Genomic DNA, 25,789 nt, shown 5'->3' with positions numbered 1-25,789 from the left:
CTCACCACAGCCTGGGCAAGGAGGCACGGCCCTCATCGCAGTTTGCAGACGGCAAAAACTGAGGCTGGGTTTCTTTGTTTTTGTTTTCCTCCCCAGGACACTCGCCCCGTCTCTCTCGCACACCCAGATCTCTCCCAGCGCCCCTTCTCTGTCTCATGAAAACAGCAGATGCCGATGGGATCCAAGAATAAAGTCCTTTATTGTCTTTCAAGTTGTGATAGGGCTGGGGACTAGGGCGACTCAGGTGGGACTTCCTGGACCTGGTTGTAGAGGAAAATAGCGCCTTTGGCCGAGGGGCAGAGCTCAGCCCACATTTCGGTCTCCTGCAACCTCCGCACGCTCTGTGGGGAGAAAGTAAACCCCCTTACTTCCAGCCCTCGGGTCTCTTGCAGGGGCCGTGCCCAGTGTTCCTGAGCCTCAGAACCCTCTGCACTTCACCGTCCCTAGGGAGACACGTTAAGGAGGCTGAAGACGTTCCTGGACCTCTCTTGCGCTGAGGGCATCCCCAGTGAAGTCTTGTGGCCCTGGAGGAAAGCTCTAAGATTTGGCGGCTTCATCTGACCCAGCCCCCGGGGGAGACAGCCATGGATCACCAGGCCTACACAAGCCCCAACACCAGCAGCTCGTCCAAGCAAGATACATCTTGCTCCTTCACACCTGTGTTTCCACAAAGATGATTCCTGTAGATTCGTGGGCCTCAGCTCCCCCACTTACGTAGTGTTTCCTCACCTGCTCAGAAGTCAGGCTGCACCTGCACAAGGACATGAGAGTGGCTTGGGGAGTGCCCAGACCCTGGCGGGTCCTTGTGGAACCCCAGCTGCCTCAGCCATTCCCCTCAGCCACCCACCTACCCCAGGACCCAGGACCCTGCACCCCAGAGCTCACTCACTGGACGTAGAACTCGGCACTGGCACGGCCGGCACTGGTCTCATTGCGGGCAATGCCCAATAGCCGTGGCTGGCTCAGGGTGTGCAGCGGCACATTCACCTGGGGCAGGGGGTCCACCAGTCAGTGCCCAGTGTCCCCATCCCTGCCCCTCTCAAGGGAGAACGTTACCCTTGCACAGCATTTTACAGCTTGCAGTTCAAGTGCCCAGAATCACAGAATGTCAGAGGCCGGGCATGTTCATGTTACAGATGGGAAAGCAGAACCTGAGATATCGAACAACCAACCGCTCAAGGCCACCCAAGGCAAGTTCATTGTGACCGGGACTCTCGTTTACTCCTCTCTTCAACAAACGGGGTGGTGGGTGGAAATAGGCAAGACATTTATCGTTGTTCTCCTTGTAAAGGGGAAGAGCTCGAGGCACGCAGAAACGAGGGCTAGAATTCCACTCCACTTGTGTCTAGCTGCAAAGCCAAGCTCTTTCCTCAATGCCAGATGCCTGCAGACCCTCCCGCCAGCCCACACCTGTGGAATTCTGGTATGTTCTACCCCCTCCCTTCTTGCCCACCTGCCGGGGCCACCCCTCCTCACTCACCTCGTCACAGATCTCCTGGAGAACACTGGAGAAGAGTTCGTGCACCACCAGCTCCCCCGGGAGGTCTTTGTGCAGGGGGCTGTCACCAGGGCACAGGGCCTGGGAGAGGTCAGGCTCAGCCCCTATCCCCGTCTCTTCCCAGCCTGCCTCCCCACATATTTGCTGGCCCTGAGGGCCTGGTTGGGCACAGAGTTGAGTCTTGGTGACCCCCCGACTCGGGCCCACCTTTTGCAGATGGAAAACCAGAAATCCAGCTAGGTCCTCTGCCCCCCAGCCCCCACCCCTCCCCATCATTCCCTAGCTTCCCACAGGCCTGGGATAAGGGTCAGTGGGGAGGCTGAGGTGCTGCCCTGAGCAGACTTTCAGAGAAGCACTAGGCCAATCCCCCCTTTGAGGGATGAAGAAAACAAAGCTGAACTGAGTCTTTGTGCCTTTGCTCCCAGGCTGGCATCTCACCTGAGGCTCAGCGTGCCCACCGGGCACGTCCACCAGTCCAGGTGCCTCGGCCACCTGCCGAGAGCGACGCAGGAAGACCAGGAAGTTATCTGCAGTGGCCAGTGTGGCGCCAACCCCCAGCGGGTCTGCCAGGTAGGCCTGCTTGTCGCCCCAGTCAGTGGCCCCCTGCTGTCGCAGCCAGGCAGCTGAGCTGGCCCAGTTGGTGCCCAGGAAGTCTCGGTAGGAAGTAAGGCCCAGGCGCAGGAGCAGCTGTGGTCCCTGTGAGCCAGTGGGTGCCAGGATGGCTGAGTGCAGGCGGAACTTGGGGGCGTCAAAGAGCCAGGGCTGAGCCTGCAGCCGGCTCTCCCAGATGGCAGCGATGGCCTTGTCCCCTCCTGGTAGTGGGCGACGGTCATAGTCTGGGCTCAGCTCAGCCTGCACCTGCTTCTCCGGCAGCCCGCCTGGGGGGCACTGCAGCAGCAGGGACACTTCAGGGTCCATAGTCTGGACGGGGCAGCTCTGGGGGGAGGACACAGCCGGGCTTGTCACCCTGAGAGCCCCACAGAGACCCTTGGCCCCGGCAGCTGGCCCCCTCTGCCACAGTCCTCCCGAGGTGTACCCCCAGCCCTTCTGTACCCCCTTGACCACTCCCTGGGCAGTAAAGTGTCTTATCCTAAGAGCCCGGAGGTCCCTGCAGCCAGACATCCCTGGGACTCACGCGCATCACAACCACCCCGAGGTCCTGGGTCCAGCCACCCCTTTATGCCCATTTCTCCCAAACCCAGGATCCTGCCTTCAACCTCTGATGCGCCGGGACCCCTTCCGGGGTCCGGAAGCTCAAACGTCCAGCCGGCACTCACCGGCCGACGCGGCCCGCAGGCTCCTCCCCTTCGCCTGAAGCGGAAGTGCCCGCCCCCTTCTTCCTCGGCTTCTCATTGGCCGCTCCCTGCGCCCGGGGCCCTCGGGGTCGGGAGCTCGGCCACCACCGGAGTTGGTGAGCCTGCTAGTCTCTTCTGTCTTCCTCCTCCCAGCTCTGTCTTGGCCTGCTCAGAAGCTTCCGCCCCGTTAGCCTAAACGCCCGGCCCCCTCCTCAGGCCCGCTTTGCGGGGCAGACCCGCGAGCCTGGAGCGCGGCGGCTCCTTTTCCCCCGGGATCCGTGGCGGACACAGTGTGACCTTGGGCAAATCTTGCTTGCCGGGCCTCAGTTTCCCTACTTGCAGGAGGGAGTTGGGGGTGGGAAGTGAATTTAATGAGCTGAATGGCCCCGTCCCAGCTCTCACATCCTGAGGCTTTGTGACTTGCTGGGCAGGGTGGGGACATGAAAGGGTCCTTAACACAGTCCCCACATTATCACTGTACCCAGCAGGTCTTAGCCATGAACTCCCCTGGAGGAAGGAGGCAGGAAGCTGCAGGACCCAGGGGTAGAAGGGCTCACAGACCCCGGGAACAGGTGCGCCCCCTCCACCCTCACCACCCCACCCCGCCCCCTTTCTTGGTGGGAGGGTAAAGGAGGAGGACTCAGCCCTGGCTCCTTGGAATATGCTGGGGGGATGGGAGTGAGCGCTGATGGGTCATACTCTTCCCAGAGAGCACAGGGATTCCTCTCCCTCTGGTCTCCCTCTGCAGCGGGTCACTCAGAGTTCAGGGTGGGCAGCAGGGCAGGAGCACTACAGGGACCAGGGGCCACCTCTGGGCTCTTACAGGACCGAGATGTGCAACTGTCCAAGGCTTTGTCCTATGCTCTGCGTCACGGGGCCCTGAAGCTGGGGCTTCCCATGAGGGCTGGTAAGTGAGAGTCTTAAAGACTGGGGTGAGGAGTGGTTGGAGGGAGGGAGCAGTATGAGCCTATCTGTGGCTGTCCTACCCCATGGCCCTATGGGGACAGTACAGAGGGCACATCCTCTCCATTTTCAGGGAACCCCGAGGCCCAGAGCCCAATATCATGTCTGGAGCAAACTGGGAGAGGACCCTCTGTCCAGGCCATGCCTGGTGATACCTGTGGTGCAGTGGCCCAATAAACACTTACCCCAGGAGTGGGCACTAGGGGGTATTGAAGTAACTGGTGTTTATTGAGTACCCACTCTGGGAAGGGTACTGTGCTAAAAAGGGTCACTTTATCTTTGTGACCCTCCATGAGGCAGATCCCATTCCCATGTAAGTGGAGGAAACTGAGGCCCAGAAAGGGCCGCCCCTTCGCCTGAAGCAGAAGCGCCTGCCCCCTTCTTCCTCGGCTTCTCATTGGCCGCTCCCTGCTCCGGGGCCCTCAGGGTCGGCTGCTGGGCCACCACCGGAGTTGGTGAGCCTGCCAGTCTCTGTCTTCCTCCTCCCAGCTCTGTCTTGGCCTGCTCAGAAGCTTCTGCCCCGTTAGCCTGAACGCCCGCCCGGCCCCCTCCTCAGGCCCGCTTTGCGGGGCAGACCCGCGAGCCTGGAGCGCGGCGACTCCTTTTCCCCCCGGGAGCCGTGGCGGACACGCTGTGACCTTGGGCAAATCTTGCTTGCCGGGCCTCAGTTTCCCTATCTGCGCCAGAAGGTCACACGGATGAGCCCCTGTGGACCCCCCTCCCCCAGGCCCAGGCTCTGTTCTGGTTGCCTGGAGTTCCCCCTCTTAACTTTGACCCAGGCCTGAGCACCCTGCCTGTCTGCAGATGGCTTCGTGCCCCTGGATGCCCTCCTCCAGCTGCCCCAGTTCTGCGGCTTCTCAGCTGAGGATGTTCGGCGCGTGGTGGACACCAACCAGAAGCAGCGGTTCGCCCTGCAGCCAGGGGACCCCAGCACTGGCCCTCTCATCCGGGCCAATCAGGGTCACTCCCTGCAGGTGGGGGCTAAGGGGACACGTGGGAGAGCCAGGTGGGACCCCTGCCTGTGAGGGGGTCTCACTGCTGTCTATTCCCCCACTCGTCCCAGGTACCTGAGTTGGAGCTGATGCCCCTGGAGACCCCCCAGGCCCTGCCCCTGACGCTCGTCCATGGCACATTCTGGCGGCACTGGCCTTCCATCCTGCTCAAGGGCCTGTCCTGCCGGGGAAGGACACATATCCACCTGGCCCCAGGACTGCCTGGGGACCCCGGTGTCATCAGTGGTCAGTGCCCCTCCCCAGCTACTCCCACCCACTTTCTCCCATCAGGTCCCTCTCCCAAGGATCAAGCTACCTCCAGGCATAGCTCCTCTTGTCCGAGGCCACTATGTACTCTGCATGGGGCAGTAACCCCTTCCCCGTACCGAGCCCGGGACCTCCCACTGAGCCTGCCCAAGTTTGGAGACTGCCACCCCGAGCGCCCCAGGTCCCAGCTCCAGTTGTCTCCACAGGCATTCGGCCAAATTGCGAAGTGGCCGTGTTCATCGATGGGCCCCTGGCCCTGGCAGGTGAGTCTTGACACAGCAGGGACTGCCCTAGGGCTTCAGAGAAGGCATGAGTCACATCTCCGGCCTTGTCTGCAGACGGGGTCCCCTTCTTCCGCTCTGCCAACGGAGTGATCCTGACTCCGGGGAACGCCGATGGCTTCCTGCTTCCCAAGTACTTCAAGGAGGCCCTGCAGCTACGCCCTACCCGTGAGAACCACCACCCTACGCCCTCCTGTGCCCTCTGCCCTCTCCTCTTTGCCAGCTTCCAGCCCCAGGCTGACTGAGGTCTCCCTTTCCCTCACCAACTCTTGTCTGTCTCAGGAAAGTCCCTGTCCTTGGCTGGTGATGAAGAGACCGAGCGTCAGCGTGGCCCCAAGCACAGCGCCAGAGGAAAAAGGATGACCCAACAATAAAATATTTATTTAAAAAAAAAAAAAAAAAAAAAAAGGAATGTAGAAAGATGACAAAACAGAAATTCCAGTTGGAAACCATGAATTATCCTGTAGCTACAGCCGGGCTTCTTGATGTGCTCAGGACTACAGCTAGGTCGGGGGTGTCGGTCTCGGCCACTCGGACAAGGAGAGGGTGGGCATCGTACGAGCTCATAGCCCACCCTCTCTAGCCCCCCGGGGGATGGCAGAGTCTGGTCCAGTTAGGTCCCCGGTCTGCACGAAGCCAGCTGACAGCAGGGGAGCGTGCCCAGCTCAGTGCCTGTCTGGAGAGGGTGTGGGCTTAGGAGTGGCCAGAGCAGGTAGTGAGCAAAGTGGGGACAATAAGACACGCCTCAGAAGGCCTCGTGGCCTCCTGTGAGCTGCAGGAAGAGGTCCTCGTCCAGTTCTTCCCCGCGGGCCCGCTCCCTTGTCGACAGGAAAATGTAGCCCCCGATGTACTCGTGCACAATGCGGCAGCTGGCAGACACGCAGCTGAAAGCCACGTTGATGTGCTCATCAAACTCGATGGCGACCTGCAGAGTGAGCGGTCAGAGGGGCTGGTGGGGGTGGGATAAGAGAGCAGCCCCGGTCCTGCCCTGGCTGGGTCTGGTCTGGCCTGGCCGCTGCGGTCTGGCCCCACCCCTGGCCACGCCCTGCCTCCGCCCGGTCCTCACTCCTGGCCCACCTGCCGGATGTCCCAGTTGACGTTCCACTGGCGCATGTTGCTGAAGCGCCAGGTCTTGACCACGTCGCCCACGGCCAAGTCAATGCGGATCAGTCTGTTGTTGGCGATGCCCAGGATCTCATCCTTCCTGCTGCCCTTGAACCTAGTTCCCCGGGGAGGACAGAGTGTGAGCAAGAGCCCTGCCCTGCACGGGCCCCAGAGCCCCCCCAGATAGCCCGGTGCTGTGCTCCGGAGCACGCTGTGCTCCTGTCATTTAGGTTCTCTGAGCCTCGAGTTCCTCTTCTGGAAGACGAGGGTTAACTGATCTAATCGTTATACTAGCATTCTTGGCGGCCTCAGGCAAAGTGTCCAGGCCTTTCGGTAACGACTTTTGTGGGTACCGTCGTCATCTGTTGCCTGGCTGTCTCTGCAGGCTGGGAAAGCGGGCAGAGGGCACTCCGTGTCATAGCAGCGGACCGCGGCCTCAAGAGGGACCGGGCTGCGGCAGAGCTGGGACAGGAGCTGGGACTCCTGCCCTCCTGGCCTGGTCTCTTGCTCTGGTGTCTGCTGCGGGGGCGCCCGCACAGAGCAGGAAGGGAGGCTTTGGGGGTGCCCCTCTCCAGGCAGGAGGGGAGGGCAGAGGGGGGCTGGGGCGGGGCCCGTACCTGACCACGACATAGGAGATGCCAAAGTCAGGCAGGGACTGCCAGGCCTGGATGAAACGCAGCTGGGCCTCGGACAGCGAAAGTTGGGCCACGTTCTGGTGGGCTTCCAGGATCCGTGGGGTGAGCTGCGGGACCACATTGGTGAGGGGCGGCCCCGAAGTCCCTGAGACCCCCCACCTGTCCCCATCAGGGAGACCGGATGCTGAGCCTGGAGCGGGGGCGGGGCCCAGTGCGGGGCCTCCACTGGGCGCCCTCGCACCACTCAGCAGACAGTTGCTGAGGCCCTGAGGTGGACTCGGGCAGCCGGGCCGTGACCCCTCCCAGGGGGTGGGGACCAGCATGCTCCGTCTCAAGGACAAGGGTAGGAGAAGGAACGAGTGAGCACGTGGCTTTCTAGAGGAAGGCTGTGTGGAGATCCAGGGGCCAAGGGTAGCCAGGTAAAAGCCGTGGTCATTCCCCCCACCCACTTCCTTTGGCACCTGCTTGGCCTTGAACTTCCGCTGGAAGCGTGGGGCAACAAGGCCGTAGGGGTTGAGGCCCTCGGCAGAGGCGTCAGGGCCCTGGGGGTGGTTGCCTGAGCCCCCGCCACCCGTCCGCTGCAGGCTGAGGAAGGCCAGAATGGCCTGCACCTCGCTGGCGTAGCTGCTGTCTGCCATGGTGCGACCCTTAGAGGCCAGTCGGCAGCCGGCCATCCAGTGGGCGTACTGCTTCTCCTGGGGTGCGAGGAACAGGGGAGGGTGGTGAGGGGCTCGCCGGGCTCTGGTTCGGCCCCCCCCCCCCCCCCGGCCCTGTCCCCAGCCCCACTCCGGCTTCGGCCCGGCGCTGACCCCTGCCCGGCCCTCACTTACATCCTGGCACCTCACGTGGATCTCACTCATGCCCTCGGGGGAGGGTACTAGGAGTTTGATGCAGAACTTCTGGCCGGAGACATTGACATCGGGGACTACCTCACAGCCTAGAGGGAGACGAAAGGGTGGGTAGGAGGCTGGGGGAGGGGGGGCCTGCCTGAGAGGTCCCTGGGAGAATGCCGGCCCAGCACAGTGCCTCAGGACAGAGGTATCTTCCCTCTACCCCGAGGGGGAAACTGAGGTGGGCCAGGTGGGCCCCCAGCCAGCTCCTGCCCTTGTCCCCGTCCTGGCCCGGCGGCCCTCACTCACCCTTGAGGTTGAGCTGCTGAATGGGGTCCCCCGGGGCCTCCTCCTGGCTCTTGTAGTAGGACAGCGTGGTCTCCTTGAACACCACCCAGTGCTGGCGGTACCCTTTTAGGGTCAGCTTCCGGGGCCTGAGGGTGAGGCAGGTGTGTGACAGGCTGTGTGCTCCGTCTCCACACTGGGCCCCCTCCAGCGGCGCTGCCGACCCTGGGCCCGAACTCACCGGAAGATCCGGAGATGGTCCTTGAGCTCTGGGATGGTGGTGAGGTTGTCCTGGGGGGGAAGAGGAGTCAGAGGAGGGCCAGGTCTCCGCACGCGACCCTGACCCCGACGCCAGCCCGACCCGGGCTCCTCCTCACCAGCACGTCTGTGGGCGCCGACCCCTCCAGCTTCACCTCCAGGTTGTTCAGGGCCGCGTCCAGGTCGTCCAGCCCGGGGTCTGCGGCGGCGGGTTCGCCTGCCTCCCCACTCTGGGACAGCTTGTTGATGTGGTACTGGGTGGGGCACATGGCCAGGGAGGGCTGGGTGGGCAGCCCAGGAGCCCACAGGGCCCTAAGCGGGGCGTCCCGAAGACGGGGCCCCACCCCGGAAGACCCTCCCTGCCCTGGGTCTGGCCCGCGCCCCGGCCCCCCAGGTCCCCTGGCCCGCCGGGCACCTGCAGGGCTGCAAACACCATCATCTCCTCCTCGGTGCAGTCGGTCTCCTCCAACAGCAGGTCCCACCGCGCCTGCTCGTACAGCTGGGTCAGCCGCACCGGGTCCGTCTGCGGCAGGGGTGGGGGAGGCTGGGTTGGTCAGGTGCCAAGTGCCCCCGGCATCCTGTGCGCCCCGACCCCTTGAGCCTCAGCCTCCAGCCCTGCCCCCTGCACAGTGCCAAGTTCGCCTAGCGGCCCCACACGGGCAGCAGACCCCCAACTCCAGCCGTATGGCCTGCCCGGGCAAGTGGCACCGATCTCTCTGTAAAGCTTCCTGGACCAGGGGCGCCTGGGTGGCTCAGTCGGTTAAGCGTCCGACTTCGGCTCAGGTCATGATCTCACGGTCCGTGAGTTCGAGCCTCGCGTCGGGCTCTGTGCTGACAGCTCGGAGCCTGGGGCCTGCTTCAGATTCTGTGTCTCCCTCTCTCTCTGACCCTCCCCCATTCATGCTCTGTCTCTCTCTGTCTCAAAAATAAATAAACATTAAAAAAAATTAAAAAAAAAAAAAAAAAAGCTTCCCGGACCAACGTCGACTGCGTGTCTACTGCGTGCCTGTGGGGGCAGAAGGGGGACCGAGTAAACCAATCAATGAATGAGTAAGGTGATTCAAGACTTCGATAAAAGCAATCAAGGAAGTAGCTTCCGTGGGGCCTTTCACTCGTGCCCTTGGACAAGGGCACCACGAGGACGATGGCGATGACAGAGGATGGAACTGGGATGCATGGAGCTCCTCGTGAGGAAGCATTCAGGGGAGTTGTCCTTGAGGAGATGTCGGACTGCCCTGCGGCCTGAAGGATGGCCACGGGCCACTGACGGGAAGAGTGATAGGAAGAACCTTCCAGAAAGAAGGAACAGGGACTGCAAAACTCACGGGTCAGAAGACCAAGCCCATGGTCCCCCTGCAACCCGCCACAACTGACAGCAAAGGCGTAAAAAGGGTCAACCCAAAGGGACGAAGGGAGCGGGAATCCTTGCAGGTGAGGCACGCGGACGACGTTTTGGAAGATGGAAAGCAGAAATGGGAACGGGAACTGAGTTACGGGGAGAGAGAGAGCCGGGATTGCTTACCCGTCTCCCCTCTCCTGTTCTGCGGTAGAGGCACTAATGAGTTCTGAAAATAGGCAGAAAACAAACAGCAAAAAGAACACAGATCCGGACAGAGGCATCCAGGGCACGTGGCGGCCCCTGGCAGGCTCCCCACCGGGATCCTCCGGCCGAGAGGTGAGGGTGGGCTGCCGTGAGGACGGCAGAAGGGGTCTGAAAGGAGCCGGTGCCCCCACTCCCTGCAGCCCAGTGACAGCCAGGCACCTGGCAGAGGAGAGATTTACGCTCTGGCGATGGTGAGCCAGAGACAGTCTAGGCACAGCTGGGCGAGGGACGGCACTGTGCTCGAAACAGATGAAGAAAGTTGACGTTCTGAAAGGTGAGACTCCCCCAAGTCCCACGGTCGCCTAAGACATTGGCAGTGAGCCTTCTGTTCCCAGTCGGGAGATCAGAGGGTTCACAGCTGAGAAACTGACGAGCCAAAGAGAAACCCCTTACAAAAAACGGCATCCTTACCCCAGCGCCCCCAGGAAGCCCCCCGAGTGCCAAGCTCTATTCACCGGTTCAGGGTTTTCAGGGGCTTCCCGGAGCCTTGCCTCTCACCACGAAAGGGCAGGCAGGGATCACCCGCGTGTAAGGGAAGCTGCTGACGTCAACCACAGGGACCAAGATGAACAGCAGAGAAAGAGCTTAGAGGAAATGAAATCAGTAGGGAGCAGAAGAAAACTTCAACGGTCAAAATCCTTAGAAAGACAAAATGCTGCGCTCCTAAAACAAGGACAGAATGCTGTGTTTAAAAGGAGCATAATTATAAAGGTTTAGTAATTAAGACTGCAATCCAGCTGGAATTGGTATTTGTATGTGGATATTTGTTTGTTTGTTTGTTTGTTTTAACATGGGTACCCTGGGGCGCCTGGGTGACTCAGTCGGTTAAGCATCTGACTCTTGATTTCAGCTCAGGTCGTGATCTAGTGGTCATGAGATCGAGACCTGTGTTGGGCTCAGCATTGGATGTGGAGCCTGCTTGAGATTCTCTTTCTCTCTCTCTCTGCCCCATCCCTGCTCATGCTCACTCCCTCACTCCCTCTTAAAATAAATAAACATTAAAAATACATATATAGGTATCCAATGGACCCAGTATCATTTATTGATTCATTTATCCGTTCCCAGTGACCCTGGGGTCCCCTTTGTTCTAAGTCAGGGGAATATAAACGTATGGGTCTCTCTCTGACTCTCTGTGGTTCCATTGGTCAACTTGTCTCTCCAGCTGGACTGCATATCTAAATACTAAAAGTTAAAACAATAAAGCTTTGGGGCGCCTGGGTGGCTCAGTCAGTTGAGCGTCCGACTTCAGCTCAGGTCACGATCTCGCGGTCCGTGGGTTCGAGCCCCGCGTCGGGCTCTGGGCTGATGGCTCAGAGCCTGGAGCCTGCTTCCGATTCTGTGTTTCCCTCTCTCTCTGCCCCTCCCCCGTTCATGCTCTGTCTCTCTCTGTCTCAAAAATAAATAAACATTAAAAAAAAAAAACAATAAAGCTTTTAGAGAAAAATAGGACTACATCTTTGTGATCTTGGAATTAAAAATATATATATTCTTTTTTTTTAATGTTTATTTATTTTTGAGACAGAAAGAGACAGAGCATGAGTAGGGGAGGGGCAGAGAGAGAGATCTCACAAACTGTGAGATCATGACCTGAGCTGAAGTCGGTCGCTCAACCGACTGAGCCACCCAGGCGCACCCCCCCCCCCAAAAAAAAGATTTCTTAAACAGGACACAAAAGATATCAATCATAAAAGAAAAAAAAAATATTTGAAAATAGAAGGCAGATTATATTAAAATTAGGAAGGTCTTTTTATCAAAATAAACCATCAAGAGAATGAAAAGGCAAAGCACGGGGTGGGAAGACACAGTCACAATATACTTATCTGACAAAGTATTACTCATGTACAGAATATATAAAGACCTCCTATAAAGCAATAGGAAAGATAAGCAATTCAACATTAAAAGTTGTCAAAAAAAGGGCGCCTGGGTGGCTCAGTCTGTTAAGCATCCGACCTCGGCTCAGGTTATGATCTCACGGTTTGTGAGTTCAAGCCCCATGTCGGGCTCTGTGCTGACAGCTCGGAGCCTGGAGCCTGCTTCCGATTCTGTGTCTCCCTCTCTCTCTGACCCTCCCCCATTCATGCTCTGTTTCTCTCTGTCTCAAAAATAAATAAACATAAAAAAAAATTTTTCTTAAGTTGTCAAAAAAAAAAAAAAAAAAGAAAAGTTGAACAGAAACTTGACAAAAGAGGATATCCAAATGGCTAGTAGCCATATGAAAAAGGGCTCCACCTGATTAGTCATCAGGGAAATGTGAATTAAAGTCACATAGGAAGCACATAGTGGTTGTCTGGGGTTGGGTGTGGGAGGGGCAGTTACTACAAATAGCACTAGAGAAATTTCTGGGGTGATGAAATACCTCCCTCAAAACTTGATTGTGGTGATGGCTGCACAACTGTGTAAATTTGCTAAAGATAATCGAACTGCATGCTTACACTGAGTGATTTTGTTGGCATGTAAGTTACAGCTAAGTAAAGCTGTTAAAAAAACAACAACAGAGAAGCAAAAAAACCATACGAGGGACCATTACACACCTACCAGAATGGTTACCACAAAAAAAAGAGAGGAAATACCAAGTGCCAGTAAAGTTGTGGAACAAGGGACATTCTCATGCACCTGCTGAGAAATGTGTGCAGACATGTGTGCCCATGTTCACCGGAAGACATTACAGGAATGTTCATAGCATCCTTATTCATAATCGTCTCAATCTGGAGATTGTGCAATGCCCATCAGCAGTAGAACGGACAGTGAATTGGGGTATATTGACATAAAGGAACGTCGCACACCAATGAGAGAGAATAGGCTACAACTATGTGTAACATACAAGCATGTGAATCATACAAACATAATGCTGAGTGGCAACAGCCAGACAACTGCGTGATTTCATTGATGTAGATTTCAACACAGTCAAAACCATCTATCGTGTTAGGATTAATCTTAGTGCCGCCCCAACCATGGGAGATACTGCCTGGAAGTGGTAGGAAGGAGGCTTCTGGGGGCTGGTAAAGTCCTGTTGCTTGATGTGTTGGATACATTTGTACATTGCTCTAAAAGTATGTTATACTAAAACAAAAACCAAAAAACTTTACAAAGGAACACTCAGAAGACAAGAGCTCTTAGAACGTAAAAGGGTAGTTGCAGAAATTAAAAATTCAACACATCATTTGAAAGATAAGTCAAAGCACTGTCCAGAAAGTAAAACAAAAAGGCAACAAACTTAGAAATGACAAAGAACAACTGGGGCGCCTGGGTGGCGCAGTCGGTTAAGCGTCCGACTTCGGCTCAGGTCACGATCTCGCGGTCCGTGAGTTCGAGCCCCGCGTCGGGCTCTGGGCTGATGGCTCAGAGCCTGGAGCCTGTTTCCGATTCTGTGTCTCCCTCTCTCTCTGCCCCTCCCCCGTTCATGCTCTGTCTCTCTCTGTCCCAAAAATAAATAAACGTTGAAAAAAAAAAAAAAAAAAAAGAACAAGGGGCGCCTGACTGGCTCAGTTGGTAGAGTGTGCGACTCTTGATCTCGGGATTGTGAGCTTGAGCCCCACAGTGGGTGTAGAGATTACTTAAAAATAAAAAATCTTAGGGGCACCTGGGTGGCTCGGTCGGTTAAGCATTTGACTTTGGCTTGGGTCAGGATCTCACGGTTCGTGGGTTCGAGCCCCGTGTTGGGCTCTGTGCTGACAGCTCAGAGCCTGGAACCTGCTTCAGATTCTATGACTCCCTCTCTCTCTCTCTCTCTGTCTCTCCCCCGCTCATGCTTTGTCTCTTTCTCTCTCAAAAATAAACATTTAAGAAAGAAAGAAAGAAAGAAAGAAAGAAAGAAAGAAAGAAAGAAAGAAAGAAAGAACCTTAAAAAATGAGAAAGACACGATAAATGTCTACGTTGTTTTCTTTGAATTATCAATCCAGGGGGTCTAATATCGACTGAGTTCCAGCAGAAAGGAACAGAAAACTCGCGGGGAGGAAATGATTGAGATTATTTAGGGTATTTCTCCAGAACTGAAAGACTCAGGTTTCTGACTTGAAAGGGCTCCGCAAGTGTGCACGTCAGTCAACAAAGATAGATCCTTACTAGGACATAGTATTAAGAGATGTCAAAGCATCATGAGATAAAGAGAAGATCTAAAAGCTTCTGGTACCTCCCCTCCCCGTCCAAGAAAAAATAAAAAGGTCTCATACGAAAGGACTAAAATAAAAATGGCACTAGACTCCGCAATAGTAACACCGAGAACCAGAAGGATGAGGGGAAGGTGGCTTCAGATGTGGCAGAAGAATGTTTCCAAACCTAGAATTCTACACCTGGCCAAACTATCACACACGTGAGGGCAGAGTAGTGAACTTTTCAGACATGCAGGATTTCAACGCCTTTATCAGGTTAGGGGAAGCTGCCGAAATATATGTTTCATTCAGAATGATGAGTGAGGGGCGCCTGGGTGGCTCCGTCAGTTAAGCATCCGACCTCAGCTCAGGTCGTGATCTCGTGGTTCATAAGTTCGAGCCCCACGTCGGGCTCTGTGCTGACAGTTCAGAGCCTGGAGCCTGCTTTGGATTCTGTGTCTCTGTCTCTCTCAAAAATAAATAAAACATTAAAAAAAAAATGAAGGAACGAGTCAACAGAGGAACACAGAAGATTCAGGAACCAAGAAGTCCAGTAGAGGAATTCCCAGGAAATAGACAAGGGCAGTCCAAGGACAGCAGCTGTGCAGGGATCCCACTCTACGGTTCCAAGGGAACAATGACGCTGACTGATTACCTAACGTGATCCACCCCAAAGGAGAAGCCACAGCCACGTAGAGAATATCCAGAGAGCCATGTGGGGAGGGGGTCTCTCTTCTAACTGTGCACAATTAATAGAAAAATAAGAAAATAAAATATAACAATTGTGCACTATAAGAAAACGTTGTTTTTAAACTTTTGTTTTAAAAACAAACGAGAACAGGGGCGCCTGGCTGGCTCATTGGCAAAGCATATGACTCTTGATCTCGGGGTTGTGAGTTCAAGCCCTGCATCGGGGCTCTGTGCTGACAGTTCAGAGCCTGGAGCCTGCTAAGGATTCTGGGTCTCTCTCTCTCTCTCTCTCTGCCCCTCCTCTCCTCACTCTCTCTCTCTCTCCAAAATAAATAAACATTAAAAAAAAAAAAAAATGACCAGGGATGAAAACAAGCAGAAAAATACAACTCATAATGAGGAGTCCATAGAAACAGATCCAGAAATGAGACAGATGATAGAATGAGTAGGTAACAATCAGGAAAAGTTATTATAAATATATCACGTGTGTTGAAGGAGGTAGAGAAAACCAGGAGCATGTTAAGGAGAGACATGGAAACTATTAAAAAGGTCACAATTAAACTTCTAGGCATGAAATCCACGGCAGATTAGATGTGGCAGAAGAAAAGATCAGTAAACTTGAAGATATAGCAAGAGGGCGCTTGAGTGTCTCAGTTGGTTAAGTGGCCAACTCTTGATTTCTGCTCAGGTCATGATCTCACAGTTCATGAGTTCGAGCCCCACATCGGGCTCTGTGCTGACAGCTCGGAGCCTGGAGCCTGCTTCGGATTCTGTGTCTCCCTCTCTCTCTGCCCCTCCCCTGCTTGTGCTCTGTCTGTCTCTCTCTGTCTCTCTCTCTCAAAAATAAAGAAACATTAAATTTTTTTTTTTTAAAATAAGACTTGAAGAGACATCTAAAAAAAAAACGAACAGGGCATCAGTGGGCTGTGGGACAATCCTAAGTAGTCCAATAGTTTATATAGTTAGAATCTCATCAAGAGAGGGGGCAGGAAGAAATCTCTGCGAAATTTTTCAAATTTGGGGCGCCTGGGTGGCTCAGTCAGTTGAGTGTCCGACTTCGGCTGAGGTCACGATCTCGCGGTTTGTGAGTTCGAGCCCCGCGTCGGGCTCTGTGCTGACAGCTCGGAGCCTGGAGCCTGCTTCCGATTCTATGTCTCCCTCTCTCTGCCCCTCCCCTGCTGATGCTCTCTCTCTGTCTCTCAAAGATGAATAAATGTTTAAAAAATATATATATGTATATGTATATATATATATATATATATATATATATATATATAAAATTTTTCAAATTTGACACAAACTATCAACTCACAGATACAAGAAGCTCACTGAGCCCCACGCATGAGAAACCTGAAGGGAACCAAGGCACATGATAGTCCCGTTGTTTTAAGGCAGTGATTCAAAAATCCTAAAAGTAGTCAGGAAAAAAGACACATTACATACACATGAATAAAGAATGACAGGGGACCCTGCTGGGAGCCACGCAAGCCGCAGGACGGTGTGGGGACATTTCTTCAGAGTGCCGTTAAGTAACAAAACTGTCAAGCAAGGACTCTACACCGAGCTCTCACAATCAAAGGCAAAATAACGAGTTATTCAGACATACAGAAGCTGAGAAAGAATCGTCAGCACTGGATCAAGCACCACAAGAAATGTTCAAGGAAGTCCTTCGGGCGGACGGAAAATGATACCAGCTGGAAATCTGTATCTATGCACAGGCATAAAGAGACAGGGAACGGTGAATGTGTGGGCAGAAATAAAAGACTGCTATATTTTTAAAAATGTCTTTACAGGACGGCTGGCTGATGGAACTGAATCTTGATTATTCTGATGTCAACATCCTGGTTTTGATACTGTCCGTAGACACTGGGGAAAGGGTACCCAGGTATCTAGGATCTCGGGGATTCTTTTTTTTAAGATTTTATTTTATTTATTTATGTTCAAAAGTGTATCTCTTTTGAGAGAGCCGATATCAAGAGTTGGATGCCCAACCAACTGAGCCACCCAGGCACCCCTAATATTTTATTTTTCAGTAACCTCTACATCCAACCGGGGGGGTGCGAACTCACAACCCCGAGATCACGAATCACACGCCCCACCAGCTGAGCCAGGCAGGCGCCCCTCTGTGTATCATTTCTCCCAACCTGCCTGGGGGGAATCTCCAGCTATCACAAAACACAAAGTTTCACAAAAAAGGACTGACTGGTTAAAGTAAAAAATAATAGTGATGGCCACTCAACCGTTCTACTCCTAGATGTACACCCAAGAGAAATGAAAAGATACGACCGCTCAAAAAAACCTGTACGTGGATATTCACGGAAGCATCATTCGTTAATAGCCAACATGTGGGCGGGGGGAAATGAAACATCTTGTGATTGCTGAATGGATAAATGAAATGTGGCATACCCACGCAACGAAATGCCATTTTGCGGGGCGCCTGGGTGGCTCTGTCGCTTAAGCCTCTGACCTCAGCGCAGGTCACGATCTCACAGCTCGTGAGTCTGAGCCCCGCGTCGGGCTCTGTGCTGACAGCTCGGAGCCTGGAGCCTGCTCCGGATTCTGTGTCTCCCTCTCTCTCTGCCCCTCCCTGCTCATGTGTGCGCTCTCTCTCTCTCTCTCTAAAATAAACATTACAGTTGTTTTTTTTTTAAATACCATTTTGCAATAAAAAGGAATAAAACAGCGAAACACGCTAAAACATGAAACCATGATGCCAACGGAAAGAAGCCAGTCACAAAAAGCCACACACTGTGAGATCTTATGTATATGAAACTTCTGCAAAGGGCAAATCTAGAGACACAGAAGGGAGACTAGGAGTTGCCTGGGGCTTGAGGGTCAGGAATAAACGGGAGGGACTGCTGATGGGGATGATTTTGGAGGAGGTGATGAAAATGTTACAGAATGTGCTGATGGCTGCCCAGCTCTGTGAATGTACCAGAAACCATTGGGTTATACACTCTGAATGGACCAATGGTATGGTATGTGGATTATTTCTCGACACAGCCGTCATAATGACAGCAACGACAAGAATGGCAATGTCTTGCAGGCTTTGACACAAGCAGAATCCAAGAATGTGATAACGAGAATATAGAGGCTGGGAGGGGACATACAACCGTCCTGTTGTCAGGTTCTCGTGCAGAAGTGGTAGAATATTATTGGATGGAATAGTGTATGTGTACTATAACCCCTAAAGCAACCACTCAAAAAATTTTTGGCGGGGGTGGGGCAGCGCCTGCGTGGCTCAGTCAGTTAAGCGTCCGACTCGGTTTTGGCTCAGGTCATGATCTCACGGTTTGTGAGTTCGAGCCCAGGGTCAGGCTCCACGCTGGCAGCATGGAGCCTCCTTGGGATTCTCTCTCTTTCTCTCTCCCTGCCCTTTCCTGCTCACTCTCTATCTGTCTCTCAAAATAAATAAGTAAACTTCAAAAAAAAAAAGTTTTTAAGTATAGCTAAATAAACTAATATAAAGGAGATGGAATTATGGAAACCGCTCAAGGAAAGGAAGGCAGGAGAAACAGAAGGAAACAACAAATCCCCAGGAGAGGGAGGGGCTGAGTGTAGAGGGGAGGAAGGGGGACAGATAGGTGCGCAGGGACCAGATCAGGCAATGGCCTGGGGGCTGGGCAGGGGGTGGGGCGTAAGCGGCCATAGGAGTGAGTTGACCCCTAGGGTATGCTCATTCTAGGTGCGGTGTGGAGGGTGGGGAGTGCGCCAACCCACGTGACACAGACGAAAAGCAGGTGGTTTGGGATTTTCATTCAAGGGACTGATGAACCGGATGCAAAGATGGATGAGGTGGGAGGGAGGGAAAGGGAAGGATCCAGAATGGTGTAAGTGCGGCCTTTCGTAACGACTCCATGAAAGGTGGGAGGATGTCCCGGGCAGGCTGGGAATCAGGACTTTGTTCAGGCAGGTCTGTGAGCAGAGTGGGGCCACCTGGACACTTGAGTCTAGAGCTCAGGGGACAATGTCTATGCTGGACATGACGCACTTGTGAGCTGTAATGGGCAAAGGGGGATAAGGATAGCTGAGGAGTGAGTTTCTGGGCTTGCTGACCCCCAGAGGCTGCGGGGACAGGAGGAGACCGGGGGAACCCGGACAGGACATCTGGAGACACCCCCCCCCCTCCCCCCCGCTCGCCTCACCCCAGCTCCCAGTGAGCAGCGGACAAACAGCAGGTGTGCTTCCACTGTGTGGATGGGGACAGAAGACGCTAGGACAGATTTGGCTGAGGAGAGAGAGGGAGTCCAGGAGCACCCATAGGAAAGACTTGGAACCAGGAGGCAGGAGTCCGGGGAGCAAGGACACTGAAAACAGCATTTAGAATTTCTGCAGTAAAGGGCGGGGGGGCAAGAGAAGGGGTCCCAGGTAAGGGAGCACGTGTGGGGGCCTGACAGTTTCTGAGAGGGACGCATGGAGCCCGTCGATCGCCAGTGGGGACGGCAGGCAAGGAAGGGGAGACACACGCAGCCCCTGCCCGCCAAGCCTCGCCCCTGCCCACCCAAACCTACAGCGTCACCGCTGCCAGGAAGCCTTCTCTGAGTCCAGGTGCCAGGTATCTGCCACCGGAGCAGGCTGCTGGGGGCACTCGCCGCTGTCTACACTGCTCTGCGGTCACTACCTGCCTGACAGCCCCCTGAGAGACAGGCCTGACGTCGGTCCCGGCTCAGCACCTTGTTGGCGGAACTAATAAACAGGAGTGTGGATCGGCAGACGCCCTCGGAGTCTCTCGCGTTCCCCGAGCCCAGACCCCCGACCCTAAATCCGCATGTCTCATCGACCCAGCCCCCCCCCACCCCCCCCCCGCCCCAGACCCAGCTCACCTTGGGATCCAGGTCGAAAAAGCTGTAGTACTTAAAGCGAAGCCAGAGCATGTCCCCCGCCTTGACACCCTGCTGCATGAGGCACCGCGACGAGTCCAGCCACCTGGCCCACAGCACAGGGCAGAGGTCAGGGCTGAGACAGGAAAGGTTCCGGGGCGTGGTGGGGGCTGGGCAGGGGGCTTGGGGGCAAGCACGCATATAAGAAAGGCCCGGAGACAGGAGGTATGGATTTGGGGTAAGGATACAGGGGAGGGCATGGACCTGGAGGTGGGAGCCCGGACACAAGGGGACATGGCTCCGGGGCGCAGACCCGGCCAGCCGTGCACCTGCTGTGGAGCTGGGTCTTGTCCAACAGGGAGCTGGGCCGAGGCAGGCGCTGCAGCACGAGGGGGTCCGGCGGTGGCTGCGGCCGGCTCAGCATGTGATAGCAGGCCTCGGTCTGCGCACTGTCTGAGAAGTGGGCTGGCATCCCCCGGAACAACGCAGGTGCCACGCCTGGAGGGCAGGTCGGGGTCAAACAGGCCTCAGGGGCCCCGGCGCCGGTGCCCAGCCCCCCGCCTGCCCCGCCTGTCTGTGCTCACCCCCAGCCAGGACGACCTTGGTCAGGTCATACAACTCCTCTTCCGGCTCCTTCTCCTTCTTCTTCTTCTCCTTCTTCTCAGGAGCCCGGAGCAGAGACAGTTCCTCAGGATGCCGGATACCTGAGGGGAGCTGGGACCTCAGCAGGGGCCCGGGACCTGCCCCGTGACCTCCCGCTCCACTCCTGGGTACTTTGGGGCAGGTCACAGCCCTGCAGGCGGGATAGGGAACAGGACCGTAAGGACAAGGTGACAGTGACCGGGCCTTGTAAAGCAGGGAGACCTGGCCCCTCGCAGGACCTTGCAGGGTGGAGGATGGGGGTGGGGGGTGGGGAAGCAGCAGGGGACTCACTGAGGAGGCGACAGATGGCAGCCACCGCCTGGAAGAGGGGCTGGGAGAAGCTGGCCCGGAGGCGCACGGCGCAGCGATTGGGCAGCCGCAGGATGATGGGCCGGTGCTGGGGTCCGAAGAAGAGGCGGGCATCAGCCAGGATACCGTACTTGTCCAGCGTCCAGTGGGTCTGCAGCAGCCACTGTCTTTTCTGTTCCCACCAAATGGCGTGGTCTGACCAGTCCTGCTTGCGCTCTGTGGGGGCACGGGGGAAGGGGACGTGCATCAGCCACGGAGGCGCCCGGCGCTGAGCACAAGCGCGGTCCCTCCCCGGCCCAAGGCAAGGGCGGGCCTAGGACTGAGGTCACAGCAGAATAGCTCTTTGCTGGCTGACCCTGCTCATTTCTCTGGGCTCAGTCGCGACCTCACTTCCCAGGGGAAGCCCCCCAACCCAGATCCAGGTGCCCCGATCTTAGTGCCTCCAGCCCACTGGGCTCCCCCACCCCCCATCCAGCACCTCCCCGGCCTTCCTGGGAACCCAGGAGGCAGAGGCCCTGTTGGAGCCTGGGACCGCGCCCGGCACGCGGCAGCGGGCACTCCGGAAACATTTCTTGGTTACGAGCTCTGTGACCTTGGCCGAGGCCTTAACCTCTCTGGGCCGCAGTTTTCTAGTTCGTGAGATGTGGGCAGTCATCACTCCGAGCCCGTGGGCACCGAACGACGCCTGCGCGGCGTCTGTGACGTTTGACGCAGGCACGTGAATGCCAACGAGGGAGGATACGGTCAGAAATGTGAAGACTTCTCTCGTGCTGCAGCTGGTGACAGGGGACGCGTCTCCCTCCAGGACGGCGAGCTGAGGTGTGGTGAGCACAGGGGATGGGCCCAGCCCTCTAGAACGTGCCCAGTCCTTCCTCACCAGCGGCGCAGGTCTCCCTCTCCACCCGCACTGGCCCCTGCCCTCCCTCCAGTTCCCTCCTTAGTGTCACAGAGCTGCTTAAATGCAAGAGATTCTCTGGCTCCATCTGGCCCACCTCTCAAGACGCTTGAGCCTCTGCTCTCGCTCTGTTCTTGGCTTTGTGGCACCCACTCCCCCATCTCCTCTTGCCTTTGGTTCGTGTTTTGTCCTCCTTGGCCCTTTTATCCCGGCCTGCCCCCCGTCCTTCCCTGCTCCAGGTCCCCGTCCTTCCCTAACCACGGCCTCTTCCCGGGGCTCGTCTAGTCCACAGCTTCGTCTTCCTGCTCCGATCCCCAAAGTCACGGCACCTCAGGGTCAGGCCCTGCCCTGTGCCCCAGGCCAGAAACCCACACGCCCACCGGCTTCGGCCACTCCAGAAACTTGTTCACCAGGCCATGCGCCTGCCTCTGGGGCAGAAATGCGGCGACTCCGAAGCACTCGTGGTGGGTGAAACTCACTCTGCCTGAAGCTGGACAGAGGCTCTTCTCCCCGCTTGCTGACTTCTCAGCACGGGTGACAGGACCTCCCTGCCAGGCCTCAGCTCTGTCTCTTTCACTTTTAGCCTCCGCACTTAATCGATGCCAATCTCACCCTCCTGCCCAGGCTCACTGCCCACGGTAAGAGGCCTTGTCTCCCTGCCTCCAGCCCACCCCCTACCTGAGGGGCCTGTCCACCTGTGAGCCTTAGCCACTGAAAGGCCCTTCGGTGGCCACTTTCCACCTCCGGGGTAGTCCAAGCTCCTACCGGCGACCACCCCAGTCTCTTCTGGTCACGCTCCGGGCGTCCTCCCTGGCCTGGAGGCCCCAGTTCGGAACACCCCCATGCTCCAACATCACTCCTTGCCCTCCCGGTGATGGGCCCCCTGTCGGGACTCTCCTGGGGAGTCAGTCTCCCTGTCCTGGCTCCAGCCCCTGTGCCGTCTGTCTCTCCCCCTGTCCTGGCGGCTGTGGGGTCAGTCTCACCTGCCGGGCCACACTCCAGGTGGCACGGGGTTTGGCTGAACTGAGCCCCAGTAAGACATTGATACACTAAGGAATGAGCGGGATTAGGAGGGCTGGGGACAATGTCCCCGTTGCGGGGGACAGGAGCCGAAGGGATTTTCCCCGGTGGGCCCAGCAGTGGGTGGAGGGATCAGGTCTGCCTGTCCGTCTGTCTGACTGACTCGTTTAGGCCTCTTGCAATGCTCGCGTGCCCCGCCAGGAAGCCGACCGGGTCTTCCCTTGGGGCCCCGTCTCTTCGCCCCCTCTGCTTTGGCTCAGCCTGGGCCCGTCGGCCTCTTGGTCTGACACCCAGTCTCCTGAGGGACCCTCTGTCCCCCACTTCTGCTTTCACAGCCTCCTGGGCGCTGCCTGTTGGAAGCCCCCCGCTACCTCAGCCTTGTGGCCAGGCTGTCCCCGGGGCGGGGGGCCCGTCCGTCCACAAGCCAACTAATCTGCCTCCCAGGCTGCACGTGATGGGGTGGCTGGGTCTGAGGAAGCCTGCCCGCTCCCCCCCTACTACCCGCAGGTGGCCCAGGCCCCAGAGGTCTCCTGGCTGAAACGATCATGGGCCTGCCTTCCCGCTCTGCCTTTTGGGGGTGTGCCTGCTGCCCGCCCAGGAAGGGGCAGCCCCTCTCCCCAACAGGGGAAGGGGACGAGAAGCCCCCGTGTCACTAGCCCCGCTCCTCTCCACGCCTGCCTGGTACCACAGGCTGCTGTGCTGTAACTTCCTGTGGGGGCAGGGCCTTCCCACCCAGGCCAGGCCTGTCACCAGCCTGCTGAGGGCTTCCGCCCTGCAGAGAGGGTATGGGAGCGGGCCTGGTCTCCCCTCAGACCCTGAATGGCACCTCTGCCTCGGCCCGGGCAAGGCCCCTCTTGCCCCTAGGAGTGGGCGAACGGACTGGGGCCAGGTCTGCTCCCTGGGGACTTAGCAGAACCAGCTAGGGTGGGAGGAAGGGAGGGAGACTGCGGGAGGGAGGGGAAGTTGGGGAAATGTCTTTTTTGGAACCAGATGATTAAGGTGGTGCCTGAGTCACTGCGGCAGGGTTATCGAGAGCTGCACAGTCAGATGGCCCGGAAGTGCCCAGGGACCCAGTTATAGCCGCCCCATGGTGCTGAGGTCAGCAGCGGGGGCAGCGGTTCACTCACTAATCTCCTCCACGATCTTCAGGAGCACCCCGCCGATGTGCGACTCCCCCGTGACCCGGAGGGTGACTGACTCGGCCTCCGGGTCCTCCTCTCCCACAAACACCCGCAGCTCCCAGGATGAGTCGATGTAGTCGCCGGTGGCCGTCTTCATTCCCGCCATGGCTGCGGCGACTCTACAGAGGGTGGGAAGGAGGCAACGTGGGCAGGGTGCCGGGGCCTGCTAGGCTGCCCGTGTTCAAGTCCAGGGGGCCCCGTGGTGACCTGGACAGGCGGCCAGTATGTCATGGCAGCATCACGGGTCCAAGACACGGGTGCCAATTTGTTGCAGGCAAGCCTCAGGCCCCCTCGCCATTACCGGTGGTTTAGGTGAATTGGTGTTGTCCGACCCGCTCCCACCTTCCAGATAGGAAGACTGAGTCCGGGTAAAAGTAAGAAGGGGGCTCACCCAAGATCACTCAGCTTGAAGCCAGCGCCCGGCACAACCCCTCTCTGCTTCCCCAGCTCCCATTTTGCCCCCAAGCCCACCCCGGAGGGGTGGCAGCTGCCCACCCTGGAGAGAGTTGTGGACCCAGTTCAGGAGATACGTCCAATCCTGGCCCAAAGCTCAGATCCAAACAACCCAAACCAGCCACGGCCTCTTTAGGGTGGTGGAAAGTCCAGAGTGCCCCGTGGAGAGAGGCATGTGGGCAGAGGGGCCATAGGAGGGTGAAGGAAAGGGTCCCTGGGCCTTCAGCCGCCGCCCCACTTACCTTGCCTGTTAGGGTTTGGGGGCTGCAGGTGTGGGGGCTGGAGTACCGCCCACTCCCGGCCTCAGTCTAAACACCTGCAGATCAGTGAGTGCTTCCTTCCCCCTCTTCTCTCTCTCTGGAGCTTCCTTCAGAGGGCAGCCCCTTGCACCTCCTTATCAGGAGTGGGGCGGGCTCAGCCCCTCCCCAGGGCGGGCTGGCGCTGGGTGCAGGAAGCGAGTTGCCAACATGCGGAGGGTTCCAGTTGGGGCCCCACCTTTGTTCCCAGTGAGCACAGGAAGCAAGGAAGGAATGGGCCCGTGCCCCCTGCCCCCCCCCCCCCCCCCACCGCAAAGTGTCCCTCATCTGGAGGGAAGCTCGGTTCAAACCAGAAAAGCCACCAACTCCTGCTTCCTGCACGAACCGTCCCCTGTAGGAAGCCATCTCCCATCTCCAGCCTGTCACAAAGTGGCGGCCTTTGGGCCATGAAACACCACCGGGCTGTCAAGAGAGAAAGTCATGCCATTGAAAGGATCGGATCCGGGTTATTTAGGAACCTGGGAGGTCAAGCAAGTTCAAGCCCTAGAGGTCCCCTATCACCACAGACCCTTGAAGAAGACCCCGAGGGGGAAACAACTTTCTTTTCTGGGCCCCCCACAAGAGCCTGTTTTTAAACATGTAAACCTCAGAGCTGTGCAGGGGAATGGCTGAAGAGAAACTGGTCCCTAGTCATGCACCACCTCCTCCCCACCCCACCTCCACTCTGTCCCTCCACATGTGACACGCTTGATCAGTAACCCCCAAGGGTCCCTCCTGTCAGGCCCCTACTCAGATGTGACCTTGGAGGGTCCCATCATCTGCACTGGGATGTAAGCTTTTTTTTCTTTTTTAATCTTTATTTTTGAGAGACAGAGCGTGAGTAGGGGAGGAAGAGAGAGAGGAGACACAGAATCCGAAGCAGGCTCCAGGCTGAGCTGTCAGCACACAGCCCGACGCGGGGCTCGAACCCACGAACCGCGAGATCACGACCTGAGCCAAAGTCGGACACGGGATGTAAGCTTTAGGCCTTGTGCTCACTGCTGGCTCCTGGCAGGAATGGAGCGTTTCTAGAGAGAATGGGTTTGGGGCCGGAGGGAACAGAGCCTCTGGTCAGTAGCGCCGGAGTGCAGCAGGGCGCCCGCAGAGACGAGGCCCTTCTGAACTTGCCACCCAGATAGAGGAGGGGGCCTGCCGGAGATTCCCAGGGGAAGGCCAGTGTATGCAAAGTCAAGGCAGCAGGAAGTGCAGCCGGCTGCTGGCCTCAGCAGCTTCCTAGCTCAGAAAGCTGCTCCGTTGGAGCAAATGAGGAAGTTTCACTCCCACCCTAGTCCAAGGTTTTAGAGTTTGCTGCAATCACGTTCAAGTGGAATGAAAAGCCTACTCGAAGTTTGGTTGAGAGCAGTGAGGTCTTTTTTGTGTGTG

The 25,789-nt window shown here is 56.7% G+C and overlaps 3 protein-coding genes and 1 long non-coding RNA gene across 17 annotated transcripts; 1 reads left to right on the top strand and 3 right to left on the bottom strand.

The window, feature by feature from the left end:
- Positions 1-180: 180 nt before the first annotated feature.
- On the bottom strand, positions 181-2,847 carry NUDT22 (nudix hydrolase 22). 11 transcript variants are annotated; one of them, XM_058689422.1, is made up of 6 exons: positions 2,776-2,847; positions 1,937-2,434; positions 1,481-1,559; positions 890-987; positions 658-751; positions 181-341 (listed from the first exon to the last, which is right to left on the bottom strand). In XM_058689422.1, the coding sequence occupies exons 2-6, from the start codon at positions 2,329-2,331 to the stop codon at positions 231-233; spliced, it is 777 nt and encodes a 258-aa protein (XP_058545405.1). In that variant the 5' UTR covers positions 2,332-2,434; positions 2,776-2,847; the 3' UTR covers positions 181-230. The 11 variants fall into 11 exon arrangements, with proteins under 11 accessions (XP_058545405.1, XP_058545401.1, XP_058545397.1 ...); XM_058689418.1 differs by having other exon boundaries at positions 1,481-1,579; positions 2,776-2,841; XM_058689414.1 differs by having other exon boundaries at positions 1,481-1,579; positions 2,709-2,806.
- On the top strand, positions 2,817-5,697 carry TRPT1 (tRNA phosphotransferase 1). 4 transcript variants are annotated; one of them, XM_058689424.1, is made up of 8 exons: positions 2,817-2,909; positions 3,282-3,365; positions 3,619-3,700; positions 4,561-4,730; positions 4,820-4,994; positions 5,222-5,278; positions 5,354-5,464; positions 5,579-5,697. In XM_058689424.1, the coding sequence occupies exons 2-8, from the start codon at positions 3,291-3,293 to the stop codon at positions 5,668-5,670; spliced, it is 762 nt and encodes a 253-aa protein (XP_058545407.1). In that variant the 5' UTR covers positions 2,817-2,909; positions 3,282-3,290; the 3' UTR covers positions 5,671-5,697. The 4 variants fall into 4 exon arrangements, with proteins under 4 accessions (XP_058545407.1, XP_058545409.1, XP_058545406.1 ...); XM_058689426.1 differs by having other exon boundaries at positions 2,818-2,909; positions 3,279-3,365; XM_058689423.1 differs by lacking the exon at positions 2,817-2,909 and having other exon boundaries at positions 2,933-3,365.
- Positions 5,685-24,497, bottom strand: FERMT3 (FERM domain containing kindlin 3). The gene is made up of 15 exons (XM_058689410.1): positions 24,353-24,497; positions 23,604-23,776; positions 20,544-20,777; positions 20,195-20,314; positions 19,940-20,108; positions 19,614-19,716; positions 8,824-8,931; positions 8,528-8,662; positions 8,392-8,441; positions 8,175-8,299; positions 7,866-7,972; positions 7,497-7,730; positions 7,018-7,142; positions 6,374-6,515; positions 5,685-6,221 (listed from the first exon to the last, which is right to left on the bottom strand). Exons 2-15 carry the CDS (start codon positions 23,761-23,763, stop codon positions 6,042-6,044), a joined length of 1,992 nt encoding a protein of 663 aa, XP_058545393.1. The 5' UTR covers positions 23,764-23,776; positions 24,353-24,497; the 3' UTR covers positions 5,685-6,041.
- On the bottom strand, positions 16,695-19,575 carry LOC131488076 (uncharacterized). The gene is made up of 2 exons (XR_009250071.1): positions 19,302-19,575; positions 16,695-18,788 (listed from the first exon to the last, which is right to left on the bottom strand). It is a non-coding gene; the product is annotated as an uncharacterized LOC131488076 (long non-coding RNA).
- Positions 24,498-25,789: the final 1,292 nt, after the last annotated feature.

The sequence above is a fragment of the Neofelis nebulosa genome, chromosome 10 (genome assembly GCF_028018385.1).
Source record: "Neofelis nebulosa isolate mNeoNeb1 chromosome 10, mNeoNeb1.pri, whole genome shotgun sequence".
Lineage (NCBI taxonomy): Eukaryota > Metazoa > Chordata > Mammalia > Carnivora > Felidae > Neofelis > Neofelis nebulosa.
This window is presented reverse-complemented; position numbering and strand designations above follow the sequence as displayed.

Excerpts from the sequence above, each read along its gene's own strand:
- TRPT1 (XM_058689423.1), top strand. The coding sequence starts at position 3,234 with ATGAAAGGGTCCTTAACACAGTCCCCACATTATCACTGTACCCAGCAG. Across the intron at positions 4,995-5,221 it reads GGACCCCGGTGTCATCAGTG|GCATTCGGCCAAATTGCGAA; the intron begins GTCAGTGCCCCT and ends TTGTCTCCACAG. Across the intron at positions 5,465-5,578 it reads CCTGCAGCTACGCCCTACCC|GAAAGTCCCTGTCCTTGGCT; the intron begins GTGAGAACCACC and ends TGTCTGTCTCAG.
- FERMT3 (XM_058689410.1), bottom strand. The coding sequence starts at position 23,763 with ATGGCGGGAATGAAGACGGCCACCGGCGACTACATCGACTCATCCTGG. Across the intron at positions 7,973-8,174 it reads TCAGCAGCTCAACCTCAAGG|GCTGTGAGGTAGTCCCCGAT; the intron begins GTGAGTGAGGGC and ends GTCTCCCTCTAG. Across the intron at positions 6,516-7,017 it reads ATCTCCTATGTCGTGGTCAG|GTTCAAGGGCAGCAGGAAGG; the intron begins GTACGGGCCCCG and ends CCGGGGAACTAG.
- NUDT22 (XM_058689411.1), bottom strand. The coding sequence starts at position 2,620 with ATGTCTGGCTGCAGGGACCTCCGGGCTCTTAGGATAAGACACTTTACT. Across the intron at positions 988-1,480 it reads TCCAGGAGATCTGTGACGAG|GTGAATGTGCCGCTGCACAC; the intron begins GTGAGTGAGGAG and ends CCCCTGCCCCAG. Across the intron at positions 752-889 it reads AGTGCCGAGTTCTACGTCCA|GTGCAGCCTGACTTCTGAGC; the intron begins GTGAGTGAGCTC and ends GTCCTTGTGCAG.